General features: G+C 45.1%; 1 protein-coding gene across 2 annotated transcripts in view; it reads left to right on the top strand.

Annotated features, from left to right (window-relative positions):
• SFXN5 (sideroflexin 5) overlaps positions 1–17,245 on the top strand; it is a 401,437-nt gene that overhangs the window by 75,470 nt on the left and 308,722 nt on the right. For both annotated transcript variants that reach the window (XR_011030199.1, XM_068274564.1), the window contains exon 3: positions 6,053–6,130. Coding sequence is in view for 1 of the 2 variants with exons in the window: in XM_068274564.1 (XP_068130665.1) it covers positions 6,053–6,130 (78 nt within the window). In the remaining variant the exon portion in view is untranslated. The remainder of the gene's footprint in view (positions 1–6,052; positions 6,131–17,245) is intronic.

Genomic DNA, 17,245 nt, shown 5'->3' on the forward strand with positions numbered 1-17,245 from the left:
AGATAGATTTGCTGTGTAAACTATCTAAACTTTAGATAAGATATATAGACAAGTCACTTGTTATATTTAGTTTTTCATCTCGGATCCGCTTTAAGCTCTGGCATACTTCAGTGAGGTGTCATTGAGCAGAGACAATGAAACAGTAAAAACTTAAAAACTAGATTTAAATATAAAATAACACTGTGGGCTATCTTAAAACAAAGTCATGTTTAGGAGCAGGAGGATAGATACAATTGTTTTTCTCATCTGTTTGTTTTCACCTCGGTTGTCCTTTAATGGCTGGAGCTCACTAGAAACGTTTTTGGAGAGTTTGCTGACCACTGGCGATTAACAAGCGCTACAACAGTGGAACAGTGGAGATTGATTCCACTACAGCTCTGTGGTTTCTGACATCCCAAAAGCGCTGCCATTTTCGGTGCGATCACATTCGAAGTAATGCAGTGGCAAAATTGCATCCCATCATATCACTTCAATAATTTCTTAGTATTTTGTTTAACATATCGCAAATGCTTAGCGTTTCCAATTGTAGTTTATGATTCCTAATGGATCCCAGACCTAAAGGGTTATCTCCGCCCTCAAGTTCCCCTTGCAGGATTGTTTTTTTGTGCTGTCTGACTACTTTACTGGGAAACACATGCGCCACATTTTGTTCTGAGGGACACATGCTGCTACATTATATTATCGGGGGACACGTGCGGCCTCACTATGCTAATAGGATGTATACAGCCTAGATATGTTATTGGAGGACACAACTAGCCCAGTTATGATATTAGTAGACACCTGCTGCATAATTATGTTAATAGGGGAAAATGTGGCTTTATTGCAGTTTGGGGCGCATGCTGTTTAAGTGTTATTTAGAGGAACATGCTGCTTAATTAGCATCCGGATTAGACCATGGAGCAATGGAAGAAGATAACCTGGTTTGATGATTCACCTTTTCCTTGACCTCAAAATCCTCTGATCTCAGCCTGATTGAGCATCTTTGGGGTGCGGTAGATAAACATGTCTGATACACGGTGGCTCCACCTCACAATTTACAGAATGTAAAGGAAACATAAACTGAGATTTTAAAAAAAAAGTCTTAACGTGGCCATACATCAGGCGACTTGGCGGCCGATTGACCATCCAATTAGATTATTATAATCGAATTGAATGAAAAAAATTGGTCACATGGTCGATCATGCATGCTACAAGATGTTGAGCTGCAGTTGGTCGGTCGGGTGTGCGGCGGTACCATGGACCATTTTGGAACGAGCATCCCCGGAATGTATAAATGTGCCACCCCGTGTGTGCATTTATACATTACCTGTCCATTGTCAGCCTACACGTGGTGTCCGTCCATCTCGCCAGGTTCCGCATACACACTAGCGGCGCACAGCGTCTGATGTCAGTTGCTATGCGTCATTAGCGTGTATGCGGCTCTTAGAATCCGGGAAAATAGGTGGACACCCAGCGGAGGCTGCTACAGGGCAAGTAATGTATAAATGCACACACTGGGGGGGCAAATTTATACATTGGGAGGGGCAGCGGCGGACGCGGCTGGGCTCAGCCGTTTCCCTGAAGATTTCATGCTGAAATCAGACGGGAATCGGCCTGTAGTATATGGGCAGCTTCGACAAGAGACAAATTTACTGTATCTCTAATCAGATTTTATTAGAGATAAATGTGTCTTTGTCGAAGCTGCCCGTAATTGCCAGGTCTATGGGCAGCTTAAGATACTCACCTAAGAAGAGGGATCCTACACAGCCTTCCTTGTTAAAGAGACTCCGTAACAAAAATTGCATCCTGTTTTTTATCATCCTACAAGTTCCAAAAGCTATTCTAATGTGTTCTGGCTTACTGCAGCACTTTCTACTAACACAGTCTCTGTAATAAATCAATGTATCTTTTCCCTGTCAGACTTGTCGGCCTGTGTCTGGAAGGCTGCCAAGTTCTTCAGTGTTGTGGTTCTGTGATGAATCTCCCCCCTCCAGGCCCCTCTCTGCACACTGCCTGTGTGTTATTTAGATTATGGCAGATTCTCTCTTCTCTCTTATCTTTTACAAGCTGGATAAATCGTCCTCTGAGCTGGCTGGGCTTTCACATACTGAGGATTACAGACAAGGGCAAAGCTGTTTGCAAGAAGAAAAGAGCAGCCTGAAACTTCAGTGCATGAGAGCAGAAGGGGGAAAGAAACACACAATGATCTCTTGAGATACAAAAGGAAGGCTGTATACAGCCTGCTTGTGTATGGATGTATTTTCTATGTGTGGACATGCTGTACATCAACCTACTTCCTGTTTTGATGGCCATTTTGTTTGTTTATAAACAAACTTTTTTAAACTGTTTTTAACCACTTTTAATGTGGCGGGGAGCGGCGAAATTGTGACAGAGGATAATAGGAGATGTCCCCTAACGCACCGGTATGTTTACTTTTGTGCGATTTTAACAATACAGATTCTCTTTAAGTCAATAAGGATGAAGAATATCTCTTCAGTACTCCTTGGAAGGCTTTGGAAGTACTTGCATGTGCAATAGGGATACACCCTTCATCAGAAGCACTCAGGGACGCAAGTGCTTTCGAAACCTTCCTAAGGCTCAGAATTTGAACAGGGGACCGCAGTGGTGTGAGAAGACACAGATAGCCCTGGGAGGCTTTATGGGATACAGAGCCTTCCCTCTACATGGGGGATCCACGCAATATGAGGTGTGATTGAACTTTATCCCAATCAGTAATGAGAAATCTTTACCTTTTCTCGAATAGGTCATCAGCGGGGTCTGTATGACAGATATTGTGGTGAAACCCCTCCCACAGTGTGATGTCAGGACCATGATCCTGACCGTTTCCTGTCTGTGAGCCTTGTTGCATTGTGGGGAATAACAGCTGTTTCTAACTGCCAAGCAACCAATATCTCCCTCTGTGTACATGTATATCTATAAAAAACAACAACCTTTTAGCCTATCGCATTGTTAGGGGGTGTGGTTATAGATAATGGCAATTTTTTTTTCATGTCTGCCAGTAGTAAAGATGATGACATGCAGGCTGATTGTGGATCAAACAACATGAAGAAATAACATAGCGAATAGTAATTTCTTGATCTCTCTTTTATTTTGTTAACTTCTTACTTTGCAATATATTGATTTATTTTTTCCCCCTTTTCACTAAAGTACCATTCTAATCTATGTTGTAGCCATTTGACTTATCTGAAATATATATTTTATTGAGTCCATGTGTTTGTGTTCTGTGTTCTCTACCCCTCTGAGCGCCCCCCTAGAAAATCCCCCTCCGCAGGATACGTGTTGTTTTGCGCGCTGCTCCTGAGATAATTGTCAGGCAGGATCTGGAAAGGTGTGACTATACCTTGCACCGCAGCTGTATTATTGTGTGACACAGAATTCAATTACAGCCTGTGAATGGGATCCGTGAATGGAGTTCTATTTGTGTTCCTGACTGTCCTGACGGAACGTGGCTGAGACTGATCTACCAGGACAGATGCAGAGAGGATGAGAGCGAAAGCCAGGCCCCTTCCCTGAGCAACAGCCAACCCTGACATACAGTACGTTTACAGGACCACTATCGCAAAAAAGAGTAACCAACCCTGAGATACGTTTACAGGACCACTATCCTAAAAAATTGTAATGTCTAAAATACATGTGAATGAGAAGTACATTTCTACCAGAAACACTAAAACACTCTATAAATTACTTTTTTCCTATGTTCATGTAGTTCACAGTAGGCAGTGGACTATCTGATGGGCTGAGCAGGTTTTGGACAAGTCCATTTCCACATGGGGGATTCTCAGGGCCCTTTCACACTGGTGCGGAGCATTGTGGCAATTTACTGCATTTTACCGCTAGACAATGAAACTCTATGGCTGCGTCAATATTAACTGCGGTGCACCGGAAGTGCTCAATCTAACATTCTTCCAAAACTAGGTTAGCGTGCGTATCTGTGTCAGTGTACGGCGGACCGGAAGTCATGTAAGTCTATGGCGACACATCAGGTTTTACACGTTGCGCGTGCGCGAAAGTGTGTTGGCCAACAGGAAGTGAGTGTCACTTCCTGCTTGGCCAGATGCCAGACGGGGAGTACCGCATAGTATTGTGGTATTCCCCGAAGGCCTGTTTCTCGCAGTGCGGTGCAGCTGATGCACTGCCAGTATGCAGTGTGAAGCCGGCCTGAAGATTATCTTCATTTTGCTAAAAGCACTATTATTGAACAGCAGTTGCTCAATCCAGCTGCCGAAATAGTGTGTAAATTAGTAGAGTGGCCAGCCAACATTAATATAGATCCTAGCCATAGAGTGCTTTTGTAAAGAATAGAGGAAATACCGAGAATTTCTCTCCCCCCCCCCCCCATAAGTAGATGGACTAGTCAAGAACTAAATTTACTGCTAAGATCTCAACTATCAAAACGCTGGGAATGGATCTTCATAGCCCAAGCGAGACACCAGAGCTCTACCTAGCAATCTAATCTGTAGTCGTAGGCGTCGTAGGCTATATGCAGCAGCTCAACATTTTGGGCTAACTAGTCCTTCCTCAGGTGCCATTTAAAAAAATGTCAGTAAAGTCTGATCAAATAGGCTTCTCTTGCGAAGAAGGGCTTTTTGGCACCTGCCACGCCCCGCATAGCTTGACGCGGCTATAGCAGTAACGCTATAGTCCACGCACTGGTAATTTGGTGATGTCGATTACCGGAATTACTTCTTGCCGCCCCCCCTTCTCCCGCCAAAATTGTTCGTCAGCAGGGTGAGATGTCATCTGGCTCGCCCTCTGCCAAAAGGTCCTGTTTGTCAAAGTGCCATGTATGCTTATCCCGTCTCTGTCCCTAATGCCACTAATCTATATGTCTCTATAGGTAACCCTCTCTATCTTGCCACAAAGGCTTCTCCCTTTGTCCACTTTAATACACCTTTCTGAATTAAGCTTAAAGTATTCTTAGGAAGCTTGCAGTATAGGACTGGCACCATAGTGCTGCCCCTCTCCAGATGTTTTTTTTTCCTTTCATAACACCATGTTTTTGAATTATGAATGAGTGAGTTCTACACATTTAGTGATACAATAGAAGTTGGGTGCTAGACTGTATGGATATTTGGTGCCACCCCCAGAGACATCGGAAATGGTTCCAGACACCATAAATGTCCCATTGCTAACCCTTACATCATAATAATGCATTTTGGAATTGCCTCAGAATCTACCTACCTCTGGACAGTCACAGGTAGGTTCTAAGAGTGTTTAGAACTGGATTTAATCCTCACACCTAGGCCGTAATTCAATTCACTTTTTTTCTCCTAAGTTTTTGTTTGTTTTTTTTTGTTTTTTTTCCTTCAAGGTCATAATTTTTTCAACTACTGTCAAAAATATTCTGATGAAGAAATATTTTCTTGCTTGTTGGTGACTTAAAAGGTTTTATTGAAAATATCACCTAGGAGAAAACTAAGGATAAAAAGTGAATTGAATAAGGCCTTTGCTCTCTTTGCGAGGTGCTCACTGACTGACTAGTTTTTGGTAACCTTGAATCCGAATAATTTATTTCGCCAAGTACAAAGGGGGGTTGTTCGTTTTGGCTCATACATGTTCTGGAGGGAGGAGGAGATAATGTCCAAAAGACAAGAGCCGAGGCTGCCATACTATGACGCCACCAGTCGCACTTGTCAATCATCTGTCATCCCTAAGGAGACATGGGGGGGGGTGAAGATTCAGCAGTGATGACCCAGTTCTTCATGAAAGCAACCTGCGTTGATGGCTGATGCTGCTGAGGATCTTGATTGCTGACCTCTTGCAGTGCTGGCCAAGGTGTTCCAGTTCAGAAGGTTCAGTGGTGTTAATTCCTGTGGTGGGTCCCGACTCCTGGGCAGCATTCGGCAGGGCTGGTCAGTATAATGTGGATGCCACAGCGGCATCTGGCCGTGGCGGACCTTACTTCCGGATTGGCAGCAAACATCACGGAGGGGCTGATTCAAGGAGCTCTCTTGTTCATCAGTTGCTATGGGTTGTGTCGGTGCATTCATTGCTGTTTGCCTTTTTCTACTCATGTTTATTCTAGTGAAATATTCTCCTTTGTGTCTTTCAGAGTCGCCTTAAGGAGGCCGTGCAGCTGCTGGAGGATTATAAGCATGGAACACTACCGCCTGGAGTCACTAACTCAGAGGTGAGGCCGCCTGCACTGGTCACCAGCATTCCCAAGCAGTGCAGTTCATGCTGTCATAATGAAGTATAAGTGTACATTAAAAGGCAGCAAAAAAACCCCGTATGTATGTACGAGCCCCCGACCCCGTAATCACTTCTTCAAAACTTTGACTTTTGGCTAAAGTCCCCCCCCCCTCCACAGATCCATGCAGTACCTCTGTGTATAACAGAACGACTATATAAATTAGACCATGAAATATTGTGCTGCAGAGTTACTGTGCACATTTAAAAAACAAAAGAAAAAAAACCCTGCATTGTAAATTGCAACATGCCACTGGGCTCTGACGGCTTTTGGAAAAAAAATCAGTTTTGACTTTAAGTTTTTCCAAGTGACAGTTGTCTTTTAACATGTTGATGTGGGTGAGATGGCTTCTTGTGTTGTAGCCAGCATGTTAGTGTCAGATACCAGCATGTGTCTCCTCTGTACTGCCTGCCTGGCCTGACCATAGGGCAGACTTCTGTAGAAGGACCCTTTGTTGCTGTCAGGCTCTGCTTGTAAAGAAGTGCTGTGTTGACATTACTTGAAAGCTCTTAATGCGCTATCTGTCTCAACCTAAGCACCTTGAATGTAATTCGTAAGGATGGAGGCGTCCAAGTGTTAAAAATATATATAAACTTTTTTAACTAATAGCTAAAATAAGAATGAGAGGTAATCTCTTATCTCTCCTGATGACAAAAACACCAGTAATACTGGAAAAGTATGTATTTTAACCACAAACTAGACAACACGTTCCACAGGTACTAGCCCGATTCCCCAGGTCAATACACAGTGCCTTGCAGCAAGGTGAATAGGATATGGGCGCCTTGGATTAGAGCTGGTGCTTTAAAATCTGTCACCGCTAATGTCCAGCTGCTTCCACATTGGTACCCCACGTGGCTGCCAATATATAGCATGCATGGCTTGTGTGTGTGATGTTTCACAGGAGCCCCATATTCTATATCCCGGTAGTCACATGGGTCGTGATTGCGGAACCAGCTGGACACTAGTGGACAGGTGAGAGATTTTAAGGCACTGGGAGAGACATAACATTTGGGGGGATAGCAGTTAGGGCTTCCGTCATGTTTGCTGCTCGTCTCGATATTGCACTGCGTTACAGATGCACTTGATTGACCATGACGGCCCGAGATTTCCCTGCATGTGCGAACGATACGTATGTCTGATTCTGGCCTGAAATCGCTCAAATCGCCGGTCGGCCATTCTTGTTACATCACTGATTTTTTTCCGATTCGATAGTTATTATCAAATCGGATGATCAATCTGCTGCAAAATCGCCACCTTTAGTCTCCAGTCGGGACCCAGTCAGACAATAGTATCGTTTCACTGATAAGGAATTACAGCTATAAAACTCTTTCCTGTCAAAGAACAGCTTCTGGGTGCAGGGGATAGATAAGAAAAGGTCAGTAGTTCATGTATTTTGGCTTAGGGCCCTTTCACACCAGCCATAATCATGCTCGTTTTGGCGCAGCTTGTATCGTGTGCGGTTTCCAAGGTACAATGAAAGTCCATAGATGTTTATTTTACTTTTCACATCTAACAATGCGATAGTGTGTGTGTTACGATGTTACTCCACCGGGAACATGTAATCACACAACAACAGTGATTTCCCATCAAATTAATTAATACTACCACAGTTCATCCGTGCTGAATCCCAACTTTGCGCTATCATGCCTTGCGTCATAATGCATGCACGAAATGCAGTCCATGCACACGTTAGTTAGTGGCAAAGGGCCCTTGGAACCCTTTTACAAAAAAACAAAAACCTCCTGTTTAGGAGTAGGAGTATAGATACAATTGTTTATCTCGTCAGTTTATTATCACCTCAGGTTCTCTTTATGGGCTATTTCCCACGGGCTTCTGCTGAGCTTCTGCTCAGCGCCTCCCTCAAACGCTGTTTTTCCCCCCCCCAATAATGCCAGCGTTTAGCATCAGAAAAGAAAAGCAATTGAATCAGGCACTGCAGTGATTGCTGTTTTAATGGTGTTTCAGATTGTGAATAAAATCACCATTGTTATTGCAAAAATTGTGACATTCAAAAAGGTAGGTACAAAACATCATCATCTGTAGAAAAATCGTCATGTGCAAACATCTTGTGCATTCAAACAGTTGCAAGAGAAGGATGTCCTACCATATCAAAAGGTGGCGGTGGTGGGTGCAGGGCAAAAACGGTAGCCTAACGGCCGTTTCGCACGGCGGTGCTTCTTCCGAGGCTGATCCACGTTTGTACACATGAATGCACAGGCTTTTATTTCCTGTGTCATGAACTAGGGGCGGGTACGCAATGACGTGCGTATTTCCGGCCGCATGCGTAAAAACGTAAGCGTCAACCAGACGTTCACGCGTCCAAAAGGAAAACGCGTTACCGTATGCGTAACAAATTACGCGTCGGCGCAGACCATGCGTATCGGCATGGAACGTATGCGGACGCGTAACTGTATATGCATGCAATCTAAAAAAGAGGCGTATTCCCCATCTTAAAGGAGCATATTGCTTCAGATTGCAAAATCAGTTGTAAGAAAAAGGGGGAGGGGCCGTTTGAGGCTAACTGTGAAGTACAGTGACTCAAACGTGCATGTGGAACGTGGGATTGCATAACAATACCGAAAAAGCGAGGGGGAGAAAAAGGAGGAAAAAGCTACTGGACAATGAAAGCAATTATTACAGGAATCATCATCCTCATTGCAAACCTGTTTGCATAAAATTGCAACATCTAAAATTACATATCAAAAGTACATATTCAATTTAAGGGATAATCTCAATGCATAGGTTGCTACAGCTATGAATCTAAAAAACATGCTAGATCGTTATGATCGTTGAAACCCAATGGGCCCAGGGCTTCACTTTTGATGATCAAAAGCGACTCTTTTCTTAATAGGAGTCGAGAGCGATCTCCTCCCCGTTTTGGAATCATAACCTGTGCCAGACCACAAAATTTTAACACGTTTGGGTTGCTTTCATGCGTTTGTCTGACATGCTCTATCAATCTCGTGGCGCCTTTCTCGTTATCAACGGAACGCCAATGTTCTTGTATTCTCTCTTTTAAGGGGCGAGTGGTTTTACCAATATAAAATCGGCCACAAGGGCACCACAGAGCATAAACCACAAATTTAGTATTACAAGTAATTAAGTCATGCACTGTCCACTGCAAGGCACCTACACGATAAGACGTGCCGGTACACATAAATTGGCAGTGGGAGCAAAATTGGCATCTGTGGTTGCCCTTCGGCCGACATCTTTGTAACCAATTCTCAGTGGGACTAGGCGTGCACTCACTCCTAGTGACATGGTCTCCAATAGTAGGCGCACGCCTGAACGCCACCAAGGGGGAAGAGGGCAGCAAGGATTTCAGAACAGGGTCTTTAACTAGGACAGACCAGTTCTTTTTAATAACATTTCTAACTGTGTTGGCCATTTGTGTGTAGTTAAACGTAAAGGCAATTTTGTCATCGCGTTTAGGATCGCGATCCTTGAACAGGAGGTCGTCTCGATTTTTTTGTAGGGCTCTATGGAAGGCAGTATCAAGTTTGTTCTCGGGATACCCTCTACTGCAAAGTCTTTTTTTCAGAGCATTTCCCTGAGTTACAAAGTCTTCCAATTCTGAGTTGTTTCTCCTCAGACGGAGGAGTTGGCCATAAGGCAATGATTTAGTGACATGATCAGGATGGAAGCTATCCCTTCGCAAAAGTGAGTTGGTAGCTGTGGGCTTGCGGTGCCCCTTCGCCACTAGGCGAGAACCGCAAACCCGCAGCTCCAAATCGAGGAAGGCAATTTTGTTGGGGCCTATTTCGAACGTGAAGGCCATATTGACCTCATTCAGATTAAGATAATCTACAAATCGGGTAAACTCCGAAGGGGACCCAGACCAGAACACCAGGACGTCGTCCACATACCTGGACCATCTCCTGATACAGCTTCTGTAGGGATTACGTCTGTTATAGACGCAATCCTCCTCCCAAGCTGCCAAAAATAAATTAGCGTATGCGCATGCGACCGGTGTTCCCATTGCGGTACCTGACACCTGCATATACCACACGTCGTCGAACGCATTGTGAGTGAGAACAAAACGCAAACAGTCGCATACAAACGTTACGTGATCATGATCGGACCAAACCCGGTTTAAAAACCGTTCGACTGCCTCTATGCCTGCATTATGAGGTATGCGGCTATAGAGGCTTTCAACGTCGATGGACATTAACCCCCCTGGCGGTATGAAAAATTCCGCCGGGGGGCAGCGCAGCAGTTTTGTTTTTTTTAAATCATGTAGCGAGCCCAGGGCTCGCTACATGATAGCCGCTGCTCAGCGGCATCCCCCCGCCCGCTTTGATCGCCTTCGGCGATCTCCGATCAGGAAATCCCGTTCAAAGAACGGGATTTCCTGCAGGGCTTCCCCCGTCGCCATGGCGGGATATCGTCAGCGACGTCGGGATGTCATTGGGAGTCCCGATCCACCCCTCGGCGCTGCCTGGCACTGATTGGCCAGGCAGCGCACGGGGTCTGGGGGGGGCGCGCCGCAACGTATAGCGGCGATCGGGCGCGGGCCGGCGGCGATCAGTGTGCTGGCGCAGCTAGCAAAGTGCTAGCTGCGTCCAGCAAAAAAAAAATTATGTAAATCGGCCCAGCAGGGCCTGAGCGGCACCCTCCGGCGGCTTACCCCGTGTCACACACGGGGTTACCGCTAAGGAGGTTAATAAGTCACCCGGTGACCATTCATAATTTTCAATTCCTTGAAGGACCTCTAAGGTGTCAGACATTTGCGAAGGCACCAATTGTAAAAGAGGTCTCAGGAGATGGTCCAGGTAACGAGAAAGTCTCTCGGCGAGGGAACCGACACCTGAGACAATCGGACATCCTGGTGGTCTGGTCCGTGGTTTGTGAATTTTGGGGAGACAGTACCTACCCAGATGGTGGCTTACGAGGTGGGGTTTGCCCTCTAGGAAACGGTTTCCTTCTAAAGGTAGCTTGCCAAGCAAAGTATTTACCCAGAGCAAAGTCTTCTTTGTCTCTAAGAAACTTGCGGAATTTTCTTTCTTTGATATTATTTTGTAAGGAGGTCAATTTTTTATCGATTTTCCCAATGGTTCCAGAAAATTTTTCAGGATTCACCAGTGTTTTGCATTGCTGTTTAATCGTATCGATTTGTTTAGTAAGATGGGCATGTTCCTGTTGCGTTCTTTCTAGAACAACTCCTTGTAATACTGCAGCGTGAGTTAGATAAGCCTTCCGACATTTTTCCATGAAGGCGGGGTCATCTTGATACTCAGATGGTTCCTCGTATTTACGGACACCTCTTGCAGAGATTTGATCGTGTTTATATTGCTTCAAAGTCTCCACTGTCCAGAACAGCTTGACCTCCCTCTCACATAGTCGGTCTAGTCTAGTCTGGTTTCTAATACCCGTGCACCCACCGCTTTGTTGGTTTTAGATGCTACTGACAGATTCTTGAAGAATTGACCTCCTTGCAAAATAATATCAAAGAAAGAAAATTACGCAAGTTTCTTAGAGACAAAGAAGACTTTGCTCTGGGTAAATACTTCGCTTGGCAAGCTACCTTTAGAAGGAAACCGTTTCCTAGAGGGCAAACCCCACCCCTTAAGCCACCATCTGGGTATTGGACCACCGACTCAGATTCGAGTGGTGAGGAAGTATCAGTTCAGAAAGTCCCTACCACCCCTAAGGGACCACCAAAAGACACACCTGGGGCCCCTTTAGAAGGCGCGTCAGGAGGGGAAGAGGCAAAAAGAAAACCAAAAAGGAAAAGAGTAACATGGAGAGACCAAAACCGGCGCTGTTATCCGAGACGGTAATCACAGAAATATCACCAAGCTTGGAAGTTATCAACCTCTCAGATGTGGAGCTAATAGATGGATGTATACCCTTACTTCAGAGGGGACTCAATTTCTCACTCGTTCAGGAATTCGATTTTGCGCAATTTAAAGTGGACCTATATAAAAACATACGACAAGTGAATATCAAGCAAATTTTTCAGAAGCAGGGGACTCATATACCCAACAGCAAGAAAACCCAAAGCCAAGCTGACGAAATTAGCCCCTTGGGGTTCAGTACCCAGTTTACATGGTCAAAAGAAGATCAGGACATCTTAACAATCTTACATGAGATGGAACTTGAAACAAGATTTGAGGAGGAGTTAGACACTATGATGACTGATTGTCTCTCCACTGATCCCATCTTCTCTTCCCATCCCCCTTCTTCCCTAATGTCCCACCCACCCCTTCCCCTTTCCCCTTCCCCGCCCATCCCTGGTTCCTTTACCTCTGCTCCTGAGCCCATTTTCCCTCCCAATCAGTCCACCCTCCTACCCAAATTAAAACAACCGTACAGGGCTTGTAAGTCTACCAAGCCCTTTACGGTACAAACTGGATCAAGTCTGGATCATTTCCAGACCATAGTAGAGAATGAAATGAAAGCACTTTGCTATCCTAAATCGCCCCTAAATATTACCGAGCCTGAAATTCGAGCCCTTAAATGGCTAAAAAATCGTCCTGATTTAATAATAAAAAAGTCGGACAAGGGTGGTTCCGTAGTTGTCATGTTGGCCACCCAATACAGGGAAGAGGCGATGCGGCAACTGCGGGACCCCCGAGTCTATACATCAATCAGTTTTGATCCCACATTTAAATATCAAGGGGCGTTGAGGTCACTCCTCAGACAAGGGGTTGAAAAGGGTTTTTTGACCCCGAGTTTAGCAACTAATCTACTTCCCGAATTTCCTCGAAAAACCAGTATGGTACTGTCTCCCCAAAATTCACAAATCACGGACCAGACCACCAGGACGTCCGATTGTCTCAGGTGTCGGTTCCGTCACCGAGAGACTTTCTCGTTACCTGGACCATCTCCTGAGACCTCTTTTACAATTGGTGCCTTCGCATATGTCTGACACCTTAGAGGTCCTTCAAGGAATTGAAAATTATGAATGGTCACCGGGTGACTTATTAATGTCCATCGACGTTGAAAGCCTCTATAGCCGCATACCTCATAATGCAGGCATAGAGGCAGTCGAACGGTTTTTAAACCGGGCTTGGTCCGATCATGATCACGTAATGTTTGTATGCGACGGTTTGCGTTTTGTTCTCACTCACAATGCGTTCAAATTCGACGACGTGTGGTATATGCAGGTGTCAGGTACCGCAATGGGAACACCGGTCGCATACGCATACGCTAATTTATTTTTGGCAGCTTGGGAGGAGGATTGCGTCTATAACAGACGTAATCCCTACAGAAGCTGTATCAGGAGATGGTCCAGGTATGTGGACGACGTCCTGGTGTTCTGGTCTGGGTCCCCTTCGGAGTTTACCCGATTTGTAGATTATCTTAATCTGAATGAGGTCAATATGGCCTTCACGTTCGAAATAGGCCCCGACAAAATTAACTTCCTCGATTTGGAGCTGCGGGTTTGCGGTTCTCGCCTAGTGGCGAGGGGGCACCGCAAGCCCACAGCTACCAACTCACTTTTGCGAAGGGATAGCTTCCACCCTGATCATGTCACTAAATCATTGCCTTATGGCCAACTCCTCCGTCTAAGGAGAAACAACTCAGAATTGGAAGACTTTGTAACTCAGGGAAATGCTCTGAAAAAAAGACTTTGCAGTAGAGGGTATCCCGAGAACGAACTTGATACTGCCTTCCATAGAGCCCTACGAAAAAATCGAGACGACCTCCTGTTCAAGGATCGCGATCCTAAACGCGATGACAAAATTGCCTTTACGTTTAACTACACACAAATGGCCAACACAGTTAGAAATGTTATTAAAAAGAACTGGTCTGTCCTAGTTAAAGACCCTGTTCTGAAATCCTTGCTGCCCTCTTCCCCCTTGGTGGCGTTCAGGCGTGCGCCTACTATTGGAGACCATGTCACTAGGAGTGAGTGCACGCCTGGTCCCATTGAGAATTGGTTACAAAGATGTCGGCCGAAGGGCAACCACAGATGCCAATTTTGCTCCCACTGCCAATTTATGTGTACCGGCACGTCTTATCGTGTAGGTGCCTTGCAGTGGACAGTGCGTGACTTAATTACTTGTAATACTAAATTTGTGGTTTATGCTCTGTGGTGCCCTTGTGGCCAATTTTATATTGGCAAAACCACTCGCCCCTTAAAAGAGAGAATACAAGAACATTGGCGTTCCGTTGATAACGAGAAAGGCGCCACGAGATTGATAGAGCATGTCAGACAAACGCATGAAAGCAACCCAAACGTGTTAAAATTTTGTGGTCTGGCACAGGTTATGATTCCAAAACGGGGAGGAGATCGCTCTCGACTCCTATTAAGAAAAGAGTCGCTTTTGATCATCAAAAGTGAAGCCCTGGGCCCATTGGGTTTCAACGATCATAACGATCTAGCATGTTTTTTAGATTCATAGCTGTAGCAACCTATGCATTGAGATTATCCCTTAAATTGAATATGTACTTTTGATATGTAATTTTAGATGTTGCAATTTTATGCAAACAGGTTTGCAATGAGGATGATGATTCCTGTAATAATTGCTTTCATTGTCCAGTAGCTTTTTCCTCCTTTTTCTCCCCCTCGCTTTTTCGGTATTGTTATGCAATCCCACGTTCCACATGCACGTTTGAGTCACTGTACTTCACAGTTAGCCTCAAAAGGCCCCTCCCCCTTTTTCTTACAACTGATTTTGCAATCTGAAGCAATATGCTCCTTTAAGATGGGGAATACGCCTCTTTTTTAGATTGCATGCATATACAGTTACGCGTCCGCATACGTTCCATGCCGATACGCATGGTCTGCGCCGACGCGTAATTTGTTACGCATACGGTAACGCGTTTTCCTTTTGGACGCGTGAACGTCTGGTTGACGCTTACGTTTTTACGCATGCGGCCGGAAATACGCACGTCATTGCGTACCCGCCCCTAGTTCATGACACAGGAAATAAAAGCCTGTGCATTCATGTGTACAAACGTGGATCAGCCTCGGAAGAAGCACCGCCGTGCGAAACGGCCGTTAGGCTACCGTTTTTGCCCTGCACCCACCACCGCCACATTTGATATGGTAGGACATCCTCCTCTTGCAACTGTTTGAATGCACAAGATGTTTGCACATGACGATTTTTCTACAGATGATGATGTTTTGTACCTACCTTTTTGAATGTCACAATTTTTGCAATAACAATGGTGATTTTATTCACAATCTGAAACACCATTAAAACAGCAATCACTGCAGTGCCTGATTCAATTGCTTTTCTTTTCTGATGCTGATCCTATGTGTATGTTTCGCTAATAAGTCATGAGCACGCAGTAACTGTTACATTATCAAGGTGGCTTTTAGAACATCTGTCCATCCTCATTTCCAGTGACACGGTGACAGGCCTTGTAGTGCCGGCAACCTTTTGCTCCTTGATCTGAATGCCAGCGTTTAACAGCTAAGCTTTTAATGTCTTTTGTAGGCTTTTAGTGGCTTTCGGGAGAGCGTTTTGTTTTCTGGGCTTTTGGTGGCTTTTGCAGGAAGTATAGGGAAAAGGCTGGGATTTGGGCTTTTGTTGGCTTTCAGTGGCTTTCAGTGGAGTTTGGTTGCTGGTATTCAAGCGCAACGTCAGAAACTGCAAACAACTTCTAGAAGCTGCATTTTGCTTTTGATATACTGCCAGGCTTTCATGAAAGCCTGCAAACATTTGTACTAAACGCTCCCATTCACTTGTATGGGATGGCAGAAGATCCCTAAAAAAGTTACTTTGGTACTTGTGTATTATCCCATCTAGCAGAACGGGCTCGGCAGTAGACAGGCTGGAAAAGTGTGCACTGTGCTTCTTAAAGAGGAGCTGTTAGGTATAAGGTCTCAGAGAAAATAAACACATATATCAGTAGCTAAATATAGGCTGTACTTACATTACATATGCATTTCACTGTCCACGTTTGGATTTCATAGAATTTTTATATAGTATATGCAGAGAATGATGCTCCTGACAGCTCATGGCAGGCTCCATGTTTGTCTGTCTCCTATGAAGCCAAATGTGTCGTCATGTCCTCCCTGCTTCCTGATCACAGAAAAGCTCGTACTGAATAACACTAGTTTGCAGTGAATATTAATTAGCCATGTGGCTAGGAACAATAGCGGACTCCTGCAGTGTACTCTGCCTGGAGATTTATCAGTGCTGTGTGCTGGACTGAGTTACATGCTATTGTTACTTGACCCTGTAACTTCTCATTATCAGCCGAGGGGAGGGCCCCAGAATGCTTTGCAGTATGGTTTGCGGCTTGCGTCCTCTTAAGAGCTTGGGTCTAACAGCTTTGCTGATAAGCACACATCAAATGAAAGAGAGATTTTTATCTTCACTATTGCCTTTTTGGCTTCCGTCTAAACTGTTTAACACAGGAGAATAGAGGTTTAAATTAGCTTCTGCAGCCTGACAGTTACTCTTTAAGCAGCTGATTCACCACAGATCAGCTGCTCTGTTCCATTCAGTTTTCCTCACTGCACAGTGTTGTAGCCCGTCCCGAAGTCACTGCACTTGTCTGTGTAAGATGTGAGTAGAGGGGCTGTACAGCACACTGAATGCAGTGACCTCCGCTCCATAGACAGCAGCCGCTGATCCCCGCTTAGGTAAGCTCTCCCCTGGTGGGCTGTGATCAGGGGCAAGACCCTTTTATAGACAAGCTGTATGATAGCGGGCAGATTGCTGCAGGGCACAGCGCTGTACATAGCAGGGGGTGTGAGGTGGATCACCTTGTGCTGGTGCTCAGCAAGTCCTCTTCCCTGTAATGTGATTAGGCAGAGTTGGTATGCCACTATAATCACTTGTGATTCCTCTCCTCCAGGCTGGAAGGCTTCATGCCACTTTCATTATTGCTCTCTGTTCTGCGGTCTAATTGCTGACGGAAAAGCCAACACAGCGCAGTGAGGAAAGCTGTGTGGAACGGGGCAGCTGATCTGTGGTGAATCAGCTGCTCAAGAAGCACAGTGCACACTTTTCCAGCCTGTCTAACTGCCGAGCCCGTTCTGCTAGACGGGATAATACACAAGTACCGTTACTTTTAAAACGCCGTGTTTAAAGAGAACCCGAGGTGGGATTTAATAATGTTACTGGGGCCCTTTCCTCCAATCAGCGGGAG

The sequence above is a fragment of the Hyperolius riggenbachi genome, chromosome 1 (assembly GCF_040937935.1).
Source record: "Hyperolius riggenbachi isolate aHypRig1 chromosome 1, aHypRig1.pri, whole genome shotgun sequence".
Classification (NCBI taxonomy): domain Eukaryota; kingdom Metazoa; phylum Chordata; class Amphibia; order Anura; family Hyperoliidae; genus Hyperolius; species Hyperolius riggenbachi.